The 26,411-nt window shown below is 34.9% G+C and overlaps 1 protein-coding gene across 1 annotated transcript; it reads left to right on the top strand.

Annotated features, from left to right (window-relative positions):
* The first annotated feature begins 19,350 nt into the window (after positions 1–19,350).
* On the top strand, positions 19,351–25,463 carry LOC123525038 (transcription elongation factor 1 homolog). The gene is made up of 3 exons (XM_045303716.2): positions 19,351–19,484; positions 20,313–20,383; positions 23,681–25,463. The coding sequence occupies exons 1-3, from the start codon at positions 19,369–19,371 to the stop codon at positions 23,743–23,745; spliced, it is 252 nt and encodes an 83-aa protein (XP_045159651.1). The 5' UTR covers positions 19,351–19,368; the 3' UTR covers positions 23,746–25,463.
* Positions 25,464–26,411: the final 948 nt, after the last annotated feature.

Here is a 26,411-nt window from a genome sequence, read left to right as displayed (position 1 = left end):
TTGTTTTTTTTTTTTTTTTGTAGTTTGCTTTCTTTGTCATCTGTAATGCATGTATTGTATAATACCAATGGTTTTAAATGTAACTTTTACTTCTGTGTGTGTAACCCTTGTTTTCCTTTTTAGTTTTAGTTACAGAATGGTACATGCTTGTGATGCAAATGTTTTCCTCAGCTGCTTTAAGTAGTTTTAAATGCCTGTTGTAAAATGTGACTCTTCTTATTAATTTTTGTGTAGTGTCAGCTATTTTTTTTATGTTGCTTTAAGATATTAGGCCCCTAATAGTGATGGCATTTGCTTGGTAAATTCTTACAGCTGACCGTGCTTTGCACTTTGTTGCAAATTTTTAAAAACTTTTACCGTGCCGTTTTTTTATAAATTTTGTGCAATTTATGGTATTTCCTCAAGCTCAAGTAGAGACAAAATTCAAAGTGGCAGCCTTTATCCAAAACGTTTACAGAGAATTCATTATACCATTATTTTTTATGAAAGAAACACCAAACTATTGGTAAACAATTATAAAACTTAAAAAATAAAACAGTCAATATCATTTGTTTTACTGGGGTACCTCATGTAAAGGGATTTAATGAGACAGAATTCTAACTCCAACATTGAAAAATTACGGGTGAATCCTGCTGGTCTGTTTTGAATTTTGCTCACTTCATTCAAAAATACCCTTGGGGCAGAAGTAAAACCTACCTACATTTCTTCCACAATATGTACTCTAAAGAATGAAGGCAAAATAGAGAACTTTTACCGCATGTAACTCAATATTTTTTTAGATGTCTAACTTCACCCCTTCTGTTTCAGAGGTAAATTCATTTTGAACAGCAAGAAAGGATTTTTTCCACTTTTGTACACTGAGTAAATAACAAGTATTGAAAGAAGTAAAAACTTACTAGAAAAAAAGAAAAATAAGAAAAAAAATTGGTCCCAGTGGGGCTTTAACCTACGCCCCCATGAAAATTGCAGTCAGAGTAGGTTTATGGTAAGAATTGAATACTCTTCAAAAAGAGGTACTCTGTTATGGGCCTAATACCTTAAATGTGTTCCAATCTGTATGTGGTAAATTGCTTTTTTTTCCTTTTATTTGCTAGTACCTATGTGCTATTTTGTTTTAATGTGCTGTAACATGTATGTGATAATTTGTGATTTGTTTCTTATCTACTTAGAGCCAGATGCTTTATTTGTTTTAATGTGCTTGAACATGTATGCATTTTATTACAGCTGTTTTACTTATGTTGGGCTTATTTACATGTGTTTGTCGGAAAATAGCTTTAAGCTAGTGTTATATGTTTTATACTTATCCGACGTTAAATAAATCTTCTTGTATCTTGTATCTTGTATCAAATCTGAGTCAAGACTGATGAAGTCAGAAATGATATATAAGAACAATTATTTAATTGAAGGCTCACACTCTGATTCTTTACCAGTTCTATCAGGGATTCCCCAAGGTTCAGTGTTGGGTCCTTGTCTCTTCCTTTGTTTCATCAATGACCTTCCTGACTCTGTTAAAAGTAGAATACGCTAATTTGCTGATGCCACCATCATATTCCTCACTATCGACTCATTAGTAGACTCTTACAAACTTCAAGATGATTTGACAAAATTAGAAGAATGAGAACGTAAATGGCCTACGGAATTTAATCTTGATAAATACGAAATCATAAGAATCTCTAAAAATTGAAAAAATATCATCTTTCCATTTAAATTACATAATCAAGAACTAAAAAACACAGAAAATGATACACATCAGTTGGGATTACTATTAGTGATGACTTTAGGTGGAAAAAACATATTGAAATTACATCTTCAAAAGCTAGTAACACCCTCAGATTTATAAAAAGAAATGTACAATGTAATAACCGTAATATCAAAGAAACTCCTAAAAACATACGTTCGCCAACAATTAGAATACTGTAACACCATGTGGCATCCATGGCAGAAAAACTTAGCATATAAGAAAGAAAAGGTACAAAGAGCTGCAGTCAGATATGTTATGAATGACTACTAATACCAAAGCAGCGTAACATCAATGCTTGAAACTCTTAAATGGCAGACATTGGAACAAAGAAGAATACATGCATCTCTAATAATGTTGTATAAAATATCACACAACCTCGTCTCTGTAGATCATAACCACCTGACAACCTCTAGAAATTTAAACTTTATCATTCCATCTTCAAGAACACAATATCATATGAATTCCTTCTTTTCCCGCACAATCAGATACTGGAACGTTTTACCTAATAACATCAAGGACCGTGTGAACCTTCAGTGCTTCACATCTGACCTGGACTCGTATATGTACTAATGTTATCATCCTGTTTTTATTTTTAACAAGTTGTATATATTACTGCTCTTACTCTCTTAATATGTAACATAGCAACATGCTTTTAACAACTGCCCCGACCTCCCAGTTATGATCAGAAATTGATTGTTGGGAGTATTTCCGTAGATGTAGATAAAGATTATCTAGTACCTGTTGCATCTGATGTTCCAGAAGTGTCTGTTCTTGGGCCTCTGTACTTTTTATACATATAAATGATCTTCCATCCTCTATCAAGCAACAATACAGACTATTTGCCGAAGGTACGGTTGTCTACTTTTTTTATAAATTCTTCTGATGGCAGCAAATTTAAGTCCTCCGTGATGATCTCAGTAAATTAGAAGTATAGATTAATGAGAGGCACATGGAGTTTAGTCAAAATGCCAGGCACTGCAAATTACAACAAGAGCTGTCGGAGGACAGCAACGCTCGACTATTCAACAGCCTTGTCAATTGAATGAATACAAAAGTTGAAAAAGGGGCATAATTTTGTAAAATGCAAAGTAGAGTTATGGAACCTCTGTACTGCATGTCATATCACGACAGTGAACAAGTGTGTGAAGTTTCAATCCTTTCCAATTTGTGGATACTGAGATACCAGCTTACATACAAAAACTTAACCAAAAACCGCTAAGTCAAAGGGAAATAGTTTTGTAAAAATGCCAAGTAGAGTTATGGAACCTTCACAGTGCATGTAAGATCATGACAGTGAACAAGTGTGTGAAGTTTCAATCAATTCCAATTAGTGGATACTGAGATATCAGATTACATACAAAAATTTAACCAAAAACTACTAAGTCGAAAAACGGGCATAATTTTGAAAAAAAGAGTAGAGTTATGGGACTTGCTTAGTGCATGTCAGATCATGACAGTGAACAAGTATGTGAAGTTTCAATCCATTCCCATTAGTAAGTACTGAGATACTAGCTTACATACAAAACCTTAACCAAAAATTTCTAAGTCGAAAAAGGGGCATAATTTTGTAAAAAAGCAAAATAGAGTTATGGAACCTGTGCAATGTAGGTCAGTTCATCACAGTGAATAAGTGTGTGAAGTTTCAATCCATTCCCACAAGTGGTTACTGAGTTACCAGCTTACATACAAGACCTTAACCAAAAATTTCTAAGTCGAAAAAGGGGCATAATTTTGTAAAAAAGCAAAATAGAGTTATGGAACCTGTGCAATGTAAGTCAGTTTGTCACAGTGAATAAGTGTGTGAAGTTTCAATCCATTCCCACAAGTGGTTACTGAGATACCAGCTTACATACAAAACCTTAACCAAAATCGGGACGCGGACGCCGACGCGGACGCGGACGCCGACGCATGGGCGAGTCCAATAGCTCTACTATTCTATGAATAGTCGAGCTAAAAAGCAAAATGTCAATACAACCCAATATCTTCCGCATGGCCAAACCCTAGATTGTAACAAAATTATTAGATTATTCTTATAATTTTGTTGTGTTTTATTTTAAATGCGCAGGAAGCATGCAGATGTATGACCCGCAGTTGTCAACTGTCATGTTTACTAATTAAAGGACCATAAAAGACACGCTATCATATATTTTGACGGGCAGGAGAAAGAAAAGATAAACAAATTAATTAAAATACTGAGAAAAATGTTCGGAATGCTGATTCACTAGTAATTCACGTAAGCACAGGTGTCTTTTATGGTCACAGAAGGTCAGTTATATAAAATAATTTCTAATAATAGTAACTTTAGACAGGATGATTGACATGTTTTGTATATATGTATTAATCATAGTAAAATTAGCTCGTAATGAGGAGCTGGCCAGATAGTATATAAGGCCAGTGATTTAGCGTTACAGAGGAGTTTTCGATCGGACGTTGAGCCGGTGTCATGGCTCTTCGGAGCAGTCACGAGAGCGGTCCGAGGCACGAAAGATGTTGTATGTTGAAATTGTTATGGCTAATCTTTGTTGAAGAAATAAATAGAAAACATATGCAATAAAATTATAGAAACTATAGACTGGTTGTCGACTTTAATTTATACGGCGGCTACGCTACAAGATTCAATCTTCAGAGATTATCATAGAATATCATCAAATATAAATAAGACGATTGGCCACACAAAAAAGAACACTACAATAAGTAACGAACAAGTCAGACCACTTGCTTTTTAAACGTTTTTCTGTCATCTGGTACCCATATATACAGGTTAAAGCACACAAGATAGAAATGGTTCAACGTCTTGCAATTCAATGGGTCAAAAGAGATATATATTCCCCCTTTCCTGTGTTTACATCTCGCTGTTGAAAAGGTGTTAAGTGTGAACACTTAGGAATGCCATTTTAATTGCATTTGTATTGATTAAATTTAGGAAGGAAAGCTTTTTATAAATACGGACTGGGATGGACTGGATGAGATATATACGAAAACAAGTAACCAACACTAGATTTGTAATATATATTAATGTTGTGAAATATTCTTTTACATAGATCTGCATACAATAACAACTATCACATCAGTTTCGTAACAATGAACCAGTTAATTAGAAATTCAAATACATGCTTCTAATTACAAATTTAAATTATGTAAGTTTATCATAATATACAGAAATATTCTCGGTGGAAACAGTCAAGTATCATAATAATACATCAATTCAGCTGTCATACTCTTTTGATTACAACATATGAATACGAAAATCAGAAGAAATGCAACATACACATGTATAACATGCAGTAAACGATTAACATAAACCACAGACGGACTGATCAATGGCAGAAATACCTTACGGTGTTTGTATACAGAATTTGTGATACCAAACTTTGCATTGGTCACACATGACCATGTTGTCAACACATTCTGGCAAATTACAGGTACAATAATTACGTATTTCAATTACAATATTTTTTTTCCTTCTAAGACTAATCTCTTTGTCCGTCAAAGGGAATTCAAACATTTCTCTTTTTTCAAAACAATGAAGTAAATGCGACCTTAATTTTGTTGAGTCAAATATCAAACCAAAACATAAGTCTTTTTTAAAACTGTATGCTGTAACAAAAGAAATAGCATAAATTCCACAATCAATACTGTTGTTTTGTTTCATAACTGTTGGTATTTGGACCTTTCAAACGTCTATATTTTGTCCATATATCTGTGAAAGTTGAATTTTTAAACCATAAGGAATTATTCGTTCAATGTTCCGGTCATTTCATAAAGTATCTAATAAATATACTATGTTTTCATGATACACAGGTGCAACCCAGTGATCACTGTGGTTATGATGTATCTGACAGATGGTGACTGAACCGGTTCCATATGCACTTTTGTCAACCATATGTTTTCCGTGTCATTAAAGACCGGAACCTTTTCAGTTAACTGAAGCCCGCCCACAAAATCTCCGACATATTTTCTTAGTAATCTATTCACTGCTTCCATATGATTAGAATTTAGCTTTTTGTTGTTAATCAAATCTTCTTTATCAGTAATTGTTAAACCTAGGTCACTGAGCCACATTTCGGAATTTCCAGCTGCAGTGCCTTCAGATACACTGTCGTCTCGGCTCAGTTCTAATGCAATAAATTCATTGTCTTCATTTATATTAGATAAATCAGTCTCTAACCTTGGTATTTTAATATTATCTGTTTCTTCAAACTTTAGTTTACGTTTTCTTAAAGAGGATTTTGGTGATTTCGATGTTGTTCGTTTCGGAATAGATTTCGGTGTAGATATTTCAAATCCGAGTTTCGTCTGCTGAACACTTTCTGAATTTGGCGTTTCGAAAATATTGCCACCATTAGATGCTTTCACGACTGAATCGGGTGCCGGATATATTATAGTGTCATTGTCGTTGTCCCCTTTTCTACCTTTTTTGGTCCCACATTTTTTAGAATGTTTTGGACGACAGTTTTTTCGCAGTTGCCTTAAATTGAACACTTTTTTCTCGTCGGGAATCGGCATACCAACGGACATCATCGCTGCTATAATATGGTAGCATCTTGAAGAGGCCGGACAGGAACACGTTTCTTTTGGGAATATTGTTACAGAATATTTTAATCATTAGATCCATTTACCATGAATGCACCCATAGCTGGTACAAGTATGATTCCATTGTCTGCTATTGTTTTAACAGCTAGTGACTTTTGTGATACCGGACCTTTAAGAACTTTCTGATTTTTTGAAGATTTCATATTTTCATCAGTCTCTGTCCCGTTCGATGTATCGTTAGTATTATCGTTATTTGTTCTGTTTTTGTTCAACAAAGCATTCCCCTTTTATTAATTTTATCAATTTATTAGGATGGCAACATTTTTCGGTAAGCTGACTGTTTCAGGATCGCGTGCAACAAATTAAAAAATTTCTCTTTCTCCACAGAATGCTCTGATCAGTTCAGCGAGATCATTGCCTTGTAAATAATGTAAGTACATAACTATTTCATCAACTGCCTTTTTCTTCATGGTCAATGAGTCTTTTTAATTTAGCATTCATGACACATACTTTCAACTACATTATTCGTGATTCCAGAGTATGGATTATAAATGTCCTCACTTTCAAGAATAGTTTAAAATGGTACCATAGATATTGTCATCAAAATAGGATACAAAAACTTCGCTCCATGTCTTTTTCATTGCGCTATATTTTTCTTCAAAAATTTCTTGCGTACTGCAGTGTAGTAATTCGCAAACATTCATGTCATAGACGTTTTTTCTCATCACCACCATGTTTCTTCACCCAAAATTTGATGTCCCTGAATATAATTCCAACAGTTTTTAATCGTGATTCAAATGCATTTATAACTGACCGACATCTGCAAAACAATATACGGTCTGACGGCCGGTCAGTCGGTCAGCCGGTAGGTCAGTCGGTCTGTCGGTATGTAGACCAATCCGTTTCCGGATAACTCAAGAACGCTTGGGCCTAGAATCATGAAAGTTGAGAATTTTGAGATCAGTAGATCAAAGGTCAAGGTCACAGTGACCAGGAACAGATAAACCATTTCCAGATGATAACTCAAGGACACTTGGGCCTAGGATCCAAAAGGTTAATAGGGAGGTTAGTCATGACCAGCAGATGACCCCTTTTGATTTTGAGATCAGTAAGTCAAAGGTCAGGGTCACAGTGACCCTGAACAGTTAAACGGTTTCCGGATGATAACTCAAGAATGCTTAAACCTAGGATCATGAAAGTTGATAAGAACGTTAGTTTTAAGCAGCAGATGACCCTTTTGATTTTGAGGTCAGTAGGTAAAAGGTCAAGGTCACTGTGACCCTGAACAGTTAAACGGTTTCCGGAAAATAACTCAAGAATGCTTAAACCTAGGATCATGAAAGTTAATAAGAACGTTAGTTATAAGCAGCAGATGACCCCTTTTGATTCTGAGGTCAGTAGGTAAAAGGTCAAGGTCACAGTGACCCAGAACAGTTAAATGATTTCCGGATGATAACTCAAGAACGTTTGGGCCTAGGACCACGAAAGGTAATAGGAAGGTTTATCATGACTGGCAGATGACCCCTATAAATGTTGAGGTCAGTAGTTCAAAGGTCAAGGTCACAGTGACCCGGAACAGTTAAACCTTTTTTTGACGATAACGTCAAAATGCTTTTGCCTAGGATCGTGAAAGTTGATAGGAAAGTTGGTCATGATCAGCAGATGATCCCTATTGACTTTGAGGTCAGTAGGTCAAAGGTCAAGGTCACAGTGACCCGGAACAGTTAAACGGTTTCCGGACGGTAACTCAAGAACACTTGGGCCTAGGACCATGAAAATTGGTAGGGAGGTTGGTCATGACCAGCAGATGACCCCTATTGATTTTGAGACCAGAGGTCAAGGTCACAGTGACCCGGAACAGTTAAACCATTTCCAGAAAATAACTTGAGAATGCTTGGGCCTAGGATCGTGAAAGTTGATGGGAGGTTAATCATGACCAGCAGATGACCCCTATTAATTTTGAGGTCAATAGGTCAAAGGTCAAGGTCACATTGACCCAGAACAATAGAATGTTTGTGTACAATGACCAAATAATTTCTGTTCCTTGTGCAATAATGAATGCATCAATGGGGGCATTTCGTGTTCTACGAGCTCTTGTTTAAAAGATATTTCTTGTTATAATTTTTTCCACCTTAACTAACCAGTGCATCTCATGTACATAAAACTCAAAAGAGACGTTGATAATAATCTGTAGGTAGGTAGGTATGTAGGGAGGGAGCGAGGGTGGCTCAGCTAAAATGTTACTGTTCATGGGGGTGATGCTAAGCTAAAGTGGTATTTGCATGGGGAGTTTAGATTGTATTGTGTGCGTGACTGAGATATTAATATCAGGTTATAAGTGTTTACATATTTAGGTATGTTACATTGCTAGTTAGTAGTATAGTCATAGTTGTCAACACTTCATCTTATCTGACTGCCCGCTTACCTCAGGAGGGACAATGTAGATCTACGGATTGTGGGATCGCGAGTTCGATCTCATGACGAGGCGTGTGTTCTTGGCGATTCGATAGATGACATTTTGTCTGAAATTATTCATCTTCCACCTCTGATTTATGTTGAGAAGTTGGCAATTAATTACGGAGAACAGGCTAGTACTTATATAGAATCCAGGCTCACTGCCGGTCGTTACATAATTGAAATACTGTTGAAAAACGGCGATAAACTCAAAACAAACATCTTAGTCTATTGAATTTAGTGTTGGAGTCATTGCCTTTAAATAACAGAGCGCTAATAAAAAAAATTCTTATGCCTAACATTTGCACTTCTTTTGCAAATAATTTGAAAGAATACATGTAAACATAACATTTTATACAAGGACGTTGATGCCCATGTTTTATGCAAACAACTGTTTGATTTACAAAATCAAAGTATAATTCGTTCTGTGGCTAAATCTGTAACAGTATTCTGGCATATTACTAGAAGAAATACATACATGCTGTAGCAACATACACAGATTTTATGCATCTTGAGTCTGTTCCGATAACAAAACAAATAAAATGCTATATTGTTATCTTCAAACAAGATTCAATTCTCTCATCAGTGCTTCAGATGAGGCAAATTTTGTGTGCTATGTGTGAGTGTTTTACACATTTTCCCTATTTTTTTTTTTAAAGAGTTACATAGAAATCAATTATCTTTGGGTCTCCGATTCGTTTCTCATTGAATTAAAAGTGATATACATGTAATTAAAGAAAGGGTGATTTATTGCAATTTATTTTATTTTGTTGGGTTTAACGTCGCATCGACACAATTATAGGTCATATGGCGACTTTCCAGCTTTGATTGTGGAGGAAGGCCCCAGATGCCCCTCCGTGCATTATTTCATCACGAGCGGGCACCTGGATAGAACTACCGACCTTCCGTAAGCCAGTTGGATGGCTTTCTCAGATGAAGAATCCAACGCCTTGATTTATTTCAAATTTGTGATGTAGTTTTATTAACCACCCTTCAAAGAATCAGACTGTAAAGGAACTGAACATTTAAAAATGTTGTGAATTTTGTTCTGAGAAAAAGAAGAAAATGTATATATAAACTTTATCCTTAGGTTCCTCCTTTATCATCGATTGAACTTCCTTTATATTTCTACCAATGAATCAGACTACCTATGTATTGACATGTCGTCAGTTTGAACATTATTTACACCTCTTTACAAATAATTAGTTGGTGAAAATCAGGTTATATATTTGAACTTTAATGTTCTTTTTTTTTTTTTTGGGGGGGGGGGGGGGGGGGGGGGGGGGGGGGAGCATCTGATAGAGAAACGTATTAAATTTTTATATAAAATAAAAACAAAAATGGTCCTAAAATGCTAATTCACTCCTTAGTGTGTCCTTAAACTAAAGTATCTCATTATAACAAAACACCAATAGATGCAAATCTTATAGTGAAAAAGAAGAAAATGTATAAATGAAATTTATCCTTAGGTTCCTCCTTTATCAACGACTAAACTTTTTTATATTTCTGCCAATGAATCAGACTACCTATGTATTGACATGTCGTCAGTTTGAACATTATTTACACTTATTTACAAATAATTAGGCATCTTCACCGAGACAGCCAGTCAAAATATTTACTTGGTGAAAATCACCCATTTAATTTCGGTTACACCAAAGCAATATAATATCCATTTACGCTCCCTGTAGAGCCTTTGATGGTTGCATTATGATTATCAAGGTTCAGGAAACCATATGGTAAGCTAATGGTCGAGAAATACCCTGATTAAATTTATAGCCTGGCTGCAGTTCTTCTCAGAAAGGTGTTATAGTAAACATGATGTCCAATGTTTACCTTTTTACTGCTAATGCATGAAATAGAGGTTATATATTTGAACTTTAAAGTTCCTTTTTGAGGGCATCTGATAGAGCAAAGTATTAAATTTATATAAAGTAAAAACAAAAATTGTCCTAAAAATGCTAATTCACTCCTTAGTGTGTCCTTAAACTAATGTACCTCATTAAAACAAAACATCAATAGATGCAAATCTTTTTTTCGATGAGGTTATCAGACATTAATAAAATCTGTAAAAAGATCCTTTGCAAGCAAAGAATGCAACCAAGCAGAATAATAGCAGACTCGGTTTGATTGAGTCTGTTCATGAGAGGTAATGAAATGTGCAACAACTCTCACGCCCCCTGGCATCGGCGTAAGTGGAACTCTGTTACACATCAACTGATCCCAAAGGACCAGAAAATATAACAACACTGAAAAAATAGAAACTTAAGGTAATGGACCAGTACTCTCGGCAATTTCCGTGTGATTAATTACTCTCATTCAAAGCGATCCGGCATTCTTCAGACGCAAAGAAGCTCAGCGCACACATGCCATTCCAAAACAACTGTTAAAGGCCGAAATTGCATACAGAGAAAACATAATTTTTCCAATTGTCATTATGGATCCTCGACATTAAAATAAGCTTAAAAAGAAATTAACATAACAGTTTTGTAGTATTAAATAATTTAGAAAACAAACGTTCAAATTCATGGAAACTGACTAATTTAATTTGTATTTCTTGATGAGAAAGGCCACCTTGTAATTTCCTGTTAATTCCAACTGTCAGGTCCTCTGAAATCATTCAAACAAGTGAAAAAATCAAATTCACCTTTAATATAAGAAACCTATAAATATTGCATTACTTGATCAAAATGGTAGACATTTTGTTTCCACGGCACCTTATAACAAAATATGTTTAGATATTCATTATGTCTCCCATATTCAAAAAAGTACAGGGAACTTACTGGGAATGAGGTAAGTGTATACCTGGGAATAAGTTAAAGTATGTACCTTCTGGTTGGTCAGTCATGTAAACAAACCCAAGAAGTGATTTTTTTTTCAAAATTGATATTTTTACTGCATTTACAGTATTTTATCATACATTTTGACAAAATATGCTACATTTTATGTGTATTGAAAAAAACACAACGTTTTATCAAACGAATTTCTCCCGCCATACCAACGATGTAAACAGGGGGTCATCTCATTCACACGAAACTTTACTTAAATAAAGTATCACTCTTCATATGGTTTTTTGTACGATATTTTGGTAGAACTAAGATAGTTCTTGGAAAACATGTAATCAGATATACATGTTTCGATTTACGGAAGGCCGTACACGCCGTATATCTATGTTATACTGCTTATCAATCGTTTATAATAGCAGGCGCGTTGTCAGGGATAGCTTTTAAAAATAATAATAATACAGAGATGATGTGCATCTCAAAGATAAAGTAAAAGAACTATTTTACAGGTCAGGTTAAAAATTAAAAGCAGGAAGTTGAGTTAGAACTGATAGATGGGTGGTAGCTGCCCAGCAAATACTTCTAAGCTGGGACTAGCTTGCAAAGACACAGGGAGACTGTTCCACAGACGTATGCTTCTGGGAAAAAAGAAATTTGCATGATAATGTGTCTTTGAATACGGTATCAAGTAGTTCAAGTTTCTAGTAGGTCTAAGGTAACTGTGGTCAACAAAAACAAGGTGTTGTTGGATCTTTTACAACGTAGTAACTGTGCTGATCTTACGGCGTTGTTCTAGGGTTTGCCAGTTTAGTTCATTTATCATTTTGTAGACACTACTGGTGTAAGTGTAGTCATTATAGACATATCTTGCTGCAGATCTTTGAACTTGCTCGATTTTATGGGTTATGTATTTTTGCCATGAATGCCATATGGTGAAACAGTACGCTAACTGGGGTCTAACATAGGTTTTATATGCAACCTCTTTGACTCTTTTATTTGGGGTTTTGACATTTCGTTTGAGGAATCTTAGGGAATTTTTTGCCTTGGATGTTACGTTGTTGATATGATTGGTCCATGATAGGTCTTTACTAATGGTTACGCCTAAATATTTGGCAGAATCAGCCGATTTTAACTCGATGTCATGCAGCTTATAAGGGAATATTACAGGGTTTCTTTTGCGACTGATTCTTAGAACTTCGCACTTATCTGGATTGAATTCCATGGACCAATCAGACTCCCAGGTTTCGAGACTGAAAATGTCTTGCTGTAGAGCATCACTGTTTGATTTGACCGTAACACAGACTATTGTATCATCTGCGAACAGCCTCACCTTGCCCATAACACTTTCTGGCAGATCATTTATGTACGAGAGGAAGAGGCAAGGTCCAAGGACCGAGCCTTGTGGGACACCAGAAAGGACGGTGAGATTGTCTGAATTGTGACCTTCGACGACAACCTTCTGAGTGCGACTCTGAAGGAATATGACTTGACCCAAGAAGTGACCTGTGGATTGACACCTAGTCTTTGTAACTTGTGGACCATAATGTTATAACCGACTATATAATACGTATATGTTAACAAAATGTAAAATAGATACAAATAAGAATACATATATGAATAATTTAATGTTTGTAGATTTTTAATAATATTTTTTAACGGTTTTGGGGATATTTTATTCCAATAATTCTTATTAATTTACATACAAGCTCTACGACTTTTCAAAGTCTACATTAACATATTAAGACGTGAAACTACTTTTACAACAGTCCATTCAGCTGGCTGAAAAAGAAAATGAATTGGTTCGTTGGAGTACTGTACTAGTATTAATTATACAATGCGTTCTAAATATAGTCTTAATTTTAACAGTTTAGCCATTATTATAATTTATACTAGGAAAAATTCATATTCGAATTAATTACATTTTTGAAGCCGATTAATCTTACAACAACTGTAGAACTTATAACGAGTCAGTATTAAGCCGACGTAGATTTTTAATATTGGGTGTTTTTAGCAGCATCTTCTCTGGATTATGTTCCTCGAATTGGGGAAAGCTTATAATCAAGCACAACCAAAACAAAAGCGCTGAATTTCATTTTACACATATTTCTTTCATTTACAGGTATTTTTGTTAGTAAATCAGAATATTTTTGCAAAGAAGTAAAGATATTTTAATTTTTCTAAATGATTAAATAATAGTTTGTCAGTTTAATTCATATTCAAAGGTGTAAAATTTTTACGCAATATATTTTCGCGATGTATGTGTTGTTACACAGGGTGGTGAAAAACTGAGTCTTGCTTTTAAGGTTCAATCACAGGTGCTAGACACATAATCAAATATTTTACTTAATCAGGCCTATATATGTATATAAGGTCCTTATCGGAACAAAAACATCATGCTGAACAAACAAGAACACTGCTGCAAGAAACGACCAGATCACGGTTTTCTCTTTGTGGTCGCCACTTGAAAGCATCAATCCAAGTGTTAACACTTTTTATTTCATTAAAATACCACGATTTTCAATCTGTGTCGTTTCCGACATCCATTCTATACATGTATACAAAAATGATTTCTGGTCGATTCCTACAAAATAAATAAAAAACGGCTACAACTTCCATATACTTTCAATAAATGAACTCTTCCAGTCACCCACGAAGTCTAAACTGAAAGGCAACCCTCTACAAACATAATTCATCTGAAAATATCAGCCGTGGAAGCGCAGCTCAAGTAATGCTCGCCATTTTGATTCTGAAGTGACAGGAAAATTATGTGAAGTAATAAAGTTATACGATTGGTCAATAATGAAACAGGTAAATAATGACTCTCGTCTTAACCAATCAAGTCCTAGCATAATATTAAGTGCAGAACAGTATTCATGGTGATAAAATACCGTTACAAGTGAGATAACTTCGTACTTTTTCAGATGAAAGTATATGGAAGTTGTAGCCGTTATTTGTTTATTTTGTAGAAATCGACCAGAAATCATTTTTGTATACATGTATAGAATGGACGTCGGAAACGACATGGATTGAAAACCGTGGTATTTCGTGAAACTTTTCATCATTTATTTTGCTATTTGAGGGATTTTAATGAAATAAAAAGTGTTAGAGCTTGGATTGATGCTTTCAAGTGGCAACCACAAAGAGAAAACCATGATCTGGTCGTTTCTTGCAGCAGTGTTCTTGTTTGTTCAGCATGATGTTTTTGTTCTGATAAGGACTTTATATCTTATATACATATGTAGGTCTGATTAAGTAAAATATTTGATTGTGTGTCTAGCACCTGTGGGTTCAATGAAGTGTTTTGAAACTGCTCGATATGAATATTTGTTCTATGTCTTTATGTCTCGCTGGCCTTTATTAGTCCCCTACTGGTTGAAAACCAGTTTCAGGGACTATAGGAATGCACTTTTCCGTCATTCCGTCCGTCCGTCCGTCCGCAATTTCGTGTCCGGTCCATAACTCTGTCATCCATGAAGGGATTTTAATATTACTTGGCACAAATGTTCCCCATGATGAGACGACGTGTCATGCGCAAAACCCGGACCCCTAGCTCAAAGGTCAAGGTCACAATTGGAGGTCAAAGGTCAACAGGGCTTTTTTCCTGTCCGGTCCATAACTCTCCCATCCATAAAGAGATTTTAATATTACTTGGCACAAATGTTCCCCATGAAGAGACGACGTGTCATGCGCAAAACCTGGACCCCTAGCTTAAAGGTCAAGGTCACAATTGGAGGTCAAAGGTCAACAAGGTTTTTTTCCTGTCCGGTCCATAACTCTCCCATCCATGAAGGGATTTTAATATTACTTGGCACAAATGTACCTCATAATAAGACAAAGTGTCATGCACAACTTTCAGACCCCTAGCTCAAAGGTCAAGGTCACACTTAGCAGTCAAATGTTAACATAACATGAACAGGGTCTGTTTCGTGTCCGGTCCATAACTCTGACATTCATTAAGGGATTTTAATATCACTTAGCACAAGTGTTCCCCATGATGAGATGACGTGTCATGCGCAAATCCCAGACCCCTAGCTCAAAGATCAAGGTCACAATTGGGGATCAAAGGTCAACAGAGTTTTTTTCCTGTCCCGTCCATAACTCTGCCATCCATGAAGGGATTTTAATATTACTTGGCATAAATGTTCCCCATGATGAGACAACATGTCATGCGCAAAGCCCAGACCCTTAGCTCAAAGGTCAAGGTCACAATTGGAGGACAAAGGTCAATAAGGTTTTTTCCCTGTCCGATCCAAAACTCTGTCATCCATCAACAGATTACAATATTACTTGGCATAAATGTTCCCCATGATGAGACGACATGTCATGCGCAACACCCGGACCCCTAGCTCAAAGGTCAAGGTCACACTTTGAGATCAAAGGTCAAGAGGATTTTTTTCCTGTCAGGTCTATAACTTTGTCATGCAAAGCAGGATTTAGATATCAGTTGGCACAAATATTCCCCTGGATGAGACAACATGTCATGCGCAAGAACCAGGTCCCTAGGTCTAAGGTCAAGGTCATATTTAGAGGTCAAAGGTCAAATTCAAGAATGACTTTGTACGGAACATTTCTTCTTCATGCATGGAGGGATTTTGATGTAACTTGGACAAAATGTTCACCACCATGAGGCACCCTTGTTTTTAGAATTACGTCCCTTTGTTGTTACTAGAAATAGATTCTATTGTAAAAATCAAGACCACTTTTCTGTGGTACAGCATGCATGTTACATCCAATTTTTAGGTGTATTTTGACCTATCTCTACCTGGTAAAGAGTTTCTTGTGGACTTACATGTGTATATTATATAGATTTTTTTTTTTTTTAAGATTAATTTCCCTTTGTTGTTACTATAAATAACTTACATGATAACATTTTTATAATCAGCCAAAAAAATTCAATATGAAAACAGCTGTGGGTTTTTATATATGCACAATTTAATCCAAGTGTGTTGTTATAACAAATTGTATATGTAGTACAATATTGTTTATACATCATTGACAGATATCAGTTCATTTATGTTATACTGCAGTAGAGAAAATTAGGTGCCTTCCAGTAGGGGACTTTGTATTGCATGGCAATACTTCATTCACTTGTTTTTCATAAAATGTACACTGAACAGTTTGGAAGAAATAGAAGTGTCTTTCAACAGTTCAGCAGGGACCGTTCAGCAGATGTTGTTCTGTTAGGAATAATAAATTGGCAGTGGCTAGAGAACCGGAACCGGGCACGACTTGCTGAATTGGTAAATTTAATTTAGACAGTAACATGCATGATACTTACCAAAAGAAATGATGTGAATTTCGGCAGCTTTATGCATATAAATAAGCTTTCACCTGTTCCGGTTACCTAGCCAGACACATACTTCAGCCATGGCTAGAGAACCGGTTCTGGACGAATAAGTTTGCTGTCTAGGGAACTGGTTCCAGTTTTGTAGCCATTGCCAAATAAATTTCCTCATAAATCACATGCTTTGATACTGTTTTATATATGACAGTTGCTAGAAGTCCGATGTCTAGGGGTCAGGTTTCTGGACGTCTAGACAACCCGTATAGGGCTGTCTAGATGTCCAGTAATCAGTATGCATTTGAAAATGGTATTTGAAGAAGGAGACTATAATTTATCCATCAAAAACTCGAGATCATTTTTTTAAAAAAATGCTGTCCTTTTTGTTTGTTGTTTTATTGCAAGTGTTAGGAAACAGGAGACAGTGCACCCGTGCGAAAAAGGAACAGGAAATCCTGGGATTATCCCTGGAAGTCCCAGGACTATCCTGGGATAATGTCCTTAAAATATCTCAGGAATTCCTGGGATAGTCCTGGGACTTTTCTCGACGTTAAATGGGAATGGGACAATCCCAGGATTTTCCTGTGAACAGGAAAAAAACAGGACACCAGAACACCAAGAAACCTTTGCTGTCCTGCTATCCTGAAAATCCCAGGAATGTCCTGGGATTTCCTGATGTCAGGAAATAAAAGTATATATTGTCCTGTTCTCAGGAAATCCCAGGAATGTCTTGAGAATTCTTGAAGTCAGGATATCCCAGGACAATTGTTCTGTCTTCAGGAAATCCCAGGAATTCCTGATGTCAGGAAATTTCAGGAGAATTGTCCTGTCTTCAGGAAATCCCAGGAATTCCTGTTGTCAGGAAATCTCAGGACAATTGTCCTGTCTTCAGGAAATTTCAGGAGAATTGTCCTGTCTTCAGGAAATCCCAGGAATTCTTGTTGTCAGGAAATCTCAGGACACTTGTCCTGTCTTCAGGAAAGTTTCCAGGACATGTAATTGAATACGTTGTAAACACGATTTGAAATTCTCTTTGGCGGGAAATACAGTTAACAAATTGAATGAATGTTAAATTTCAATTGTATTTACAGTAAGAATAATAATTAAGGATTATCATTTCCCAATATTAAAAATATTTTCTTGTTAAAAAGTAGACATCATGTACATTGAAACATACAACCTGTCATAGCAGAAATATCAATTTATCAGTTCAAATATGTGCAAAAACACTAGGTGTAATATTTAGTCTAGAAACATCAAATTATGAGCTTCATATTGAGCAAAAAGTTCTTATCATTCTATGATCTGTTTACTTTTAAGAGTGAAACTGCCTTTGATCAAACATGTACAGATAATCTAAACATTACTAACATATTTCACTCTTCAACGCTCTGGTTGATTTTAAAGAAAAATACTTTTCTAAATAACTTACTGGTATTGTTTTGTAAAATCATTAAATGTAGGTATATATTAAGTATTATTTCTAAAAGTTTAATACAGAAATAATTTGCTAACTTACCACAGATATAGAATATATTCCTGTTACTCCAACAACACAACAGCACAAGTGCTTAATGATACAAAACACGGGTCTTCAACACCAGGATGTAATTAACTTACTAGACCATTACAATATCATGTTTCAAATTAATTACCATCTTCCAGTCTGTATCTTTTAGAAAAAGTCCTGTCTTTTTCCTGTGAACAGGACAATTTCCATCAAAAGTCCTGTCTTTTTCCTGTGAACAGGACAATTTCTATCGAAAGTCCTGTCTTTTAGTGTTAAAGTCCTGTCTTCAAGACTTTTATCAGGATATCCCAGGATAATCCTGGGATTTCCTGAGAACAGGAAAATATTTCTGCACGGGCAATTAATTTGTTTGCTGTAATCAGACTTAGCTTTATTTCTTGGGACTGAAGGATTAAAATAATAAACTTACGCTTTTCTTTAGTATTTTAGACTTTGATTGTGTTCTTGAATTTATAAAATCTTGTACTGATTGTGGGAATAAAGGTCACTTTTCCAGATATTTATGGGCTATTTACATCTTTAACTTGTTGAAAATGAAATATCAGATATTAGATTTAATCAATATTCGATGAAGACTTGAATCTAAATGGTTTGCAGAAAGCCGCTTTCTCTGATAGTTTATTTTGCTTTCGAAATGTTAACAACCAAGGTAAATTTGTACACAAAATAAATTACAAGGAATCGAAATGGCACAAACAGAGTAGACAGGATGATGTTAATTCACTTACCCATAGACACTTCCAGTTATAAGACAACAACTTCACTATTTAAAAAATCATAAAAATCTGCCATTTTCATATATTTCAGCCCACTTGCAGGAGTTTTGTTTTGTCCTCCTTAGCTATCATCACACGTTATGTAATATTATGTGCCATACCAAAATTCTGGCTAAAGCTAACACTGGTACTACTCACAGTCAACTTTTTTTAAAGGCATTAAAAATCATAAAACAAAAATTATTTTTTACTTACTTCAGACCAAAAATTTATAACATAATAAGATTATAAGTAAATATTTCATTATTTTTTCTTTGCAGTTCTAGTAGATCATGGGTCGCAGAAAGTCGAAGAGGAAGCCGCCACCCAAGAGGAAAAACATTGAAAAACTTGATGTCTATTTCAACTGTCCTTTCTGTAATCACGAAAGGTCATGTGAAGTCAAATTGTAAGTTTATTTTGAAAAAGATATAATGGTATTACTACTCAGTATTAAAATGTTGCTTTGTCACATTAATTGATTTATATGTTTTTCAACAGGAAATATATTTTGATGTTAATTGTTGTATTGTGTAGTCCAATATTTGACACTGTTTGGGTTTATGCTATGGCAGTTTCCATGTTATTGTTAGAACTTTGATTTGGTTGAATTTCAAGTCTGTCACCACTTTGGAGAATTTGTCTTGATATGTGACAGTAAAGAATGGCAAAGAAATCTTTGCTTTAATGGACTATGTATAGAGGATATTTGTTTGTTTCAGTGTAAGATTGAAATATCTTTCACAAATGAACACCAGATGTAATATTTTTTACGAGTGCCTGTGGCATAGCTGCAGGGGAAAATGTAAGATATGGTCTTTGTGAGTGAAAGATATATTGATCTTGAATGTAAAATAAACAAATTTATTTCATGTTTTGACAAAATTTACACATTTTACAGTTTCTGACCAGTAAAAAATAAAGATTTATTTGATATTTTTCACTGTGGAAATACCAAATATACTTCACTCTAATACTTTGATAATTCACAGAAAAACGTGTAATGTAGCTTCATATTACATTACTTTCCTGTCAATTTAATCACAGGTGTTTGAAGCCCTATCAATGAAATATATGTGCCGTTAGATCTCTTGAAGAGATCGTAGTATATTAGGTGGGTGGGATATGGTGATGCATATATTTATTGATAGAGCCTCAAGCGCCTGTGATTTAACTTATAAAGTTATAATAATACTCTGCACCATGAAAATATCTAACTGCAGTGGTATATTTACAGAGATCGGCAGCGGAATACAGGTATGATATCGTGTGGGGTATGCATGGAGGATTACCAGACAACTATTAATTGTATCCTTTGTAGTTAAGGAAGACTTCAGCTAAAATACAATTTTAGGAACTGTAGTTAAGGAAAACTTTAGCTAAAAAACAATTTTAGGAACTAGTTAAGGAAGACTTCAGCTAAAATACAATTTTAGGAACTGTAGTTAAGATATTAGAAGCGTAATAGAGTACCTCCTTTTTGAAGAATATTCAGTTCCTACAATAAACCTACTTTTACTGCAATTCTCAGGGGGGCGTAGGTTCAAGCCCTATTGAGACCAAATTTTTTTCCCTTATTTTCCTTTTTTTCTAGTAAGGTTTTACTTCTTTCATGACTTACAATTGATTTATTGTACAAAAATGGAAAAAAAAATAATTTGATGAGTGATTTTTTGCTGTTCAAAGTGAATTTACTACTTAAACAGAATGGGTAGAGTTACACATCTTTAAAAATATTGAGTTACATGCGGTAAAAGTTCTCTATTTTGCTTTCACTCTTTAGATTACATATCGTGGGAGAAATTTAGGTAGGTTTTACGTCTGCCCCAAGGTTATTTTTGAATGAAGTAAGCAAAATTCAAAACAGAAACACAGGATTCGACCTTATTTTTTCAATGTTGAAGTAAGAATTCTGTCTCATTAAATCCGTTTACATGAGGCACCCTAGAAAAAATGATATTGACATTTTTATTTTGTGTTTTATAATTGTTTACCAATAGTTTGATGTTTCTTTTATTAAAATTAATGGTCAAATGAGTTTTCTGCAAACGTTTTGGATAGCGGCCATCACTTTGAAATTTGTATCTACTTGAGCTTGAGGAGATACCATAAGTTATACAAAATTTATAAAAAACGGCACAGTAAAAGTTGTTTAAAAATTGCAAAACAGTGCAAAACTCGGTCACATTTAAGAATATACCAAGCAAATTATGCCATTTTGTAAACATTACTATTAGGCATCTAATACCTTAAGGAAAACTTCAGCTAAAATACAATTTTAGGAACTGTAAATACAATTTTAAGAACTGAAGTTAAGGAAGACTTCAGCTAAAATACAATTTTAGGAACTGTAGCTAAGGAAAACTTCAGCTAAAATACAATTTTAGGAACTGTAGCTAAGGAAAACCAGCTAAAACAAGTGAATGAAGTATTGCCATGCAATACAAAGTCCCCTACTGGAAGGCACCTAATTTTTTCTACTGCAGTATAACATAATGAACTGATATCTGTCAATGATGTATAAACAATATTGTACTACATATACAATATGTTATAACAACACACTTGGATTAAAATGTGCATATATAAAAACCCACAGTTGTTTTCATATTGAATTTTTTTGGCTGATTATAAAATAGGTCAAAAAACACCTAAAAATTGGATGTAACATGCATGCTGTACCACAGAAAAGTGGTCTTGATTTTTCTCTACCGCCAGTAATAAAAAAGTTACAATAAAATCTATTTATAGTAACAACAAAGGGACGTAATTCTAAAAACAAGGGTGCCTCATGGTGGTGAACATTTGGTTCAAGTTACATCAAAATCCCTCCATGCATGAAGAAGAGATGTTCCATACAAAGTCATTCTTGAATTTGACCTTTGACCTCTAAATATGACCTTGACCTTAGACCTAGGGACCTGTTTTTGCGCATGACATGTTGTCTCATCCAGGGGAATATTTGTGCCAACTGATATCTAAATCCTGCTTTGCATGACAAAGTTATAGACCGGACAGGAAAAAAATCCTCTTGACCTTTGATCTCAAAGTGTGACCTTGACCTTTAAGCTAGGGTACTGGGTGTTGCGCATGACATGTCTTCTCATCATGGGAAACATTTGTGCCAAGTAATATTAAAATCCCTTCATGGATGGCAGAGTTATGGACGGGACAGGAAAAAAACTCTGTTGACCTTTGACCACCAATTGTGACCTTGACCTTTGAGCTAGGGGTCCAGGATTTGCGCATGACATGTCGTCTCATCATGGGGAACACTTGTGCTAAGTGATATTAAAATCCCTTAATGAATGTCAGAGTTATGGACCGGACACGAAACAGACCCTGTTCATGCTATGTTAACATTTGACTGCTAAGTGTGACCTTGACCTTTGAGCTAGGGGTCTGAAAGTTGTGCATGACACATCGTCTTATTATGAGGTACATTTGTGCTAAGTAATATTAAAATCCCTTCATAGATGGGAGAGTTATGGACCGGACAGGAAAAAAGCCTTGTTGACCTTTGACCTCCAATTGTGACCTTGACCTTTAAGCTAGGGGTCCGGGATTTGCGCATGACACATCATCTCATCATGGGAAACATTTATGCCAAGTAATACTAAAATCCCTTCAAGGATGGGAGAGTTGTGGACCGGACAGGAAAAAAGCCCTGTTGACCTTTGACCTCCTGTTGTGAAATTGACCTTTGAGCTAGGGGTCTGGGTTTTGCGCATGACACGTTGTCTCATCATGGGGAACATTTGTGCCAAGTAATATTAAAATCCCTTCATGGATGACAGAGTTATGGACTGGACAGGAAATTGCGGACGGACGGAATGACGGAAAAGTGCATTCCTGTAGTCCCCGAAACTGGTTTTCAACCAGTAGGGGACTTATAATACAATTTTTGGAACTGTAGTTAATGAAGACTTCAGCTGAAATACAATTTTAGGAACAGCTTAGGAGACTCGAATTTCTCTAATAAAACAAGTAAAAAAATAAGGGAAGAATTTGTTTTATTGTAGTGTAGACGTAGTAAAAATAGTAAAATCTAAGATATATGACAAACTCCCTGCCCAGTCGTGACCTATATTTCAACTATAAGTGAATGAACTTTACAGTACAAAGCCATGAAAGAAATGATACATAAAATATATATTATTATTTATTTATTTATTTACATCTCATCAATGTACATGCATTTATAATTATAGTATTTATAATTATAGTAAAACGAGGTTAACATCATAAAAGTACAATGATATATATGATACATCAGAAATATTTGCACATTATATTTGACTAAAGGTTATAATTTTTCAAACATTGATATTTTAAAATAAAAAAAAATGTTAAACTGTTGGGACTGGTATATTATTGTCATATCAACTTTATAATTTCTGTTCATGTCTCACGATTCAGTAACTTTCACAAGCTTTTTCAGCTGACTCTGACTAGAGAAATTTTATGGGCAGTGTGAATTTATTGAAGCTCTGTAAGGTTACATGAAGACTATCAACTACAAATTATAGTTGTGTTATTAAAGAATGAATAGTTGTTAATCTGTACTATAAATGATAAAATAAATGACCTTGACATTATTGCCAGATTTATCGGAGCCTATAGATGTCTACAGTGACTGGATTGATGCGTGTGAACAGGCAAACCAATAGCACATGGACCAACTCGTTTTCATTATTGTGTTCATAATTAAGAACTGATACAAACAAGGTTTTTATAAACAATGAGTTAAATTGACGGAGTTACCAGTTTGTTTTATGATTAAACCATTTTACTGGAATAATGATTATATATATAAGATAAAGGCGGACAAAAAGTTTTTAGAGTACACTAATTGTGAAAGAGAAAGGTTATCTTAGCATTTAAATGTGATGGGATTTTAGTTATTGTGGATTATCAAAAAAAGTATTTTGATACTGTTATGCACTACAACATAAATATCTTGTTTAAATGAAATATTGAAATTGTAGTGTATAGCAATATCTTGTGTTGGACTAGTATTATTAAAAAAAAGTGTTGTTGAAATGGATGTGATATTTGAACATATAAATTTGACTTTGAAAATTTTATAATAATCATGTAAAATGAAACTTGGTAGGATGTAAAATGGTATATGAGTTTATGCCTTGTATGTTTGCAAAACTGAAAGAAGTTCCAGAAGACTTTGACCTTGGTGATACTGATGCATAAACAATAAATTCAGCAGTGTTTGAAAATAGAAAGATCATATTTTAAACTTTTTAAAGTGTTACAAAATGTACTGGATATCTGAAAATCTGCTTTTCATTTACTTATTATTTTACATTTTATCTTAATGTGATTTAGTCAAATCAAAATTTCATTCTTTAATATAGAAAGTACAAAAACTGAGGAAAATGCAAACTTAAGATTTAGTAGCATTTGTAGTAGCATTTGAAAAAGGTTCACAGTCGTTAGTGATTTTAAGGGGTTAATTTCATATAAACAGATGAGGCAGATTTTGTGTGTGTGTTTATTTTAAAGTGCGCAGATGAATCATTGTTTAATGTAGCTCATAGTTTAGTTTAATGGTCATTATACTTTGGCATAGTACAGCTTACAAAATCAGTGAAACTCAGAAACACAAGCTGTTGTAGGTGATAATACTTGCTATCTTCCATTTCATATTACTACAACAGTGTGCATGAAAAATGGAAGTTTCAGAGCTGAAGAGTTTGCTTGAGTTAGATATGCAGATGAGTTCATGAAAAAAAATTAAGAAGTTAGGGTTTTTATAGCAGTTGAGTATGTTCGTTTTAAAGCTAGGGTAGTATTCGAGTCGAGTTCACCAAAACTGGGGGCTGTAAACATATTGTATGAATTAGATGCCTTTATTTAGTTCATGAAATGTTTAAGTTTTAAGTCAGGGGTTTTGTTGTTAAATATGCATTTAAAGTTTATAAAAAGTGGAAGTTTCAGAGTTAGAGGTAAATAATGTGTCAAACAGACATTTAAAATTTCTAAACTGGGGTCGAATACGAGTTAAATACACACTTCTAGTCATCAAATCTAAAGATGCAGTTTCAAAACTAGGGATTTTTTATGGGTTAAACATTCATTTCCAGTTCATGAAAAGTAGGGAGTTTCTGAGGTAGAGATTGTATGTAAGTGTCACTGTCACTTCACATTGGTACCTATTGTTTTTAATCACAAGATCAGGTCTGAGAAATGTTTTATGTATGTGTACATCTAAATTTGGGTTTATTAGCAATGTTTTCAATTTTGACACCATGTATGGTCAGTGCATTTACATTGTAATTTTTAATTGAGAATCACCTCTGCTGTACATGGTATATTTGTCAGTTTGTCTCATGCATCATTTTAATATTTAAGTAAATCTTAGTTAAATAGAGCAAGCTTTTATTTTTCATTGCAAAATCAATCATGTTTATTAGAATAATGAGTTATATTTAGTGTATGACTTAATGAGTTGGGAACACAATGTTAGTAAATGAGTTCCGTTCAAGTTCCTGTGATTTTATACCTCACCAAACTGCGGATGTGTGGGAGGCTATATAGGAATCACTTTGTCCCATCTCTGTCCTGTCCCATAACCGTCTGTTGGACAGATACAGGTATTATATATATCATTTTGAAACTGGCAGTGTTTGTAGGCTCATAAGGCATGTTCACATACGAGGGCTTATAACTCTGGACTCGCTTTGACAAAATTGTCTCCCAATTTGGTCTTCATGTACATTTCCTTTTTCATATTTGAAACCTATTAATGTTGACAAGTGACAAGGTGAGCTTTTGTGATCACCCTTTGTCCGTCGTCTGTGCATGCGTGCGTGCGTCAGTCAACAATTTCTTGTCTGCACGATAGTGGTTTCATTTATGATTTTTTTTTAACCAAACTTGCACACAACTTGTATCACCATAAGATCTCGGTTCCTTTCTTGAACTGGCCAGTTCCTATGAGAGGTTCCAGAGTTATGGCCCCTGAAAGAGCCAAAATTAGCTATTTTGACCTTGTCTGCACAATAGCAGCTTTATTATGTCTCCCCCAGGAGACATATTGTTTTTGCCCTGTCCGTCCGTCCGTACGTACGTCACACTTCGTTTCCGAGCAATAACTGGAGAACCATTTGACCTAGAACCTTCAAACTTCATAGGGTTGTAGGGCTGCTGTAGTAGACGACCCCTAGTGTTTTTGGGGTCACTCCGTCAAAGGTCAAGGTCACAGGGGCCTGAACATTGAAAACCATTTCCGATCAATAACTAGAGAACCACTTGACCCAGAATGTTGAAACTTCATAGGATGATTGGCCATGAAGAGTAGATGACCCCTATTGATTTT

Source organism: Mercenaria mercenaria, chromosome 3, assembly GCF_021730395.1.
Source record: "Mercenaria mercenaria strain notata chromosome 3, MADL_Memer_1, whole genome shotgun sequence".
NCBI classification, from domain to species: domain Eukaryota; kingdom Metazoa; phylum Mollusca; class Bivalvia; order Venerida; family Veneridae; genus Mercenaria; species Mercenaria mercenaria.
Note: the sequence above shows the minus strand (reverse complement) of the source record. Positions and strands in the feature narration are given on the sequence as shown.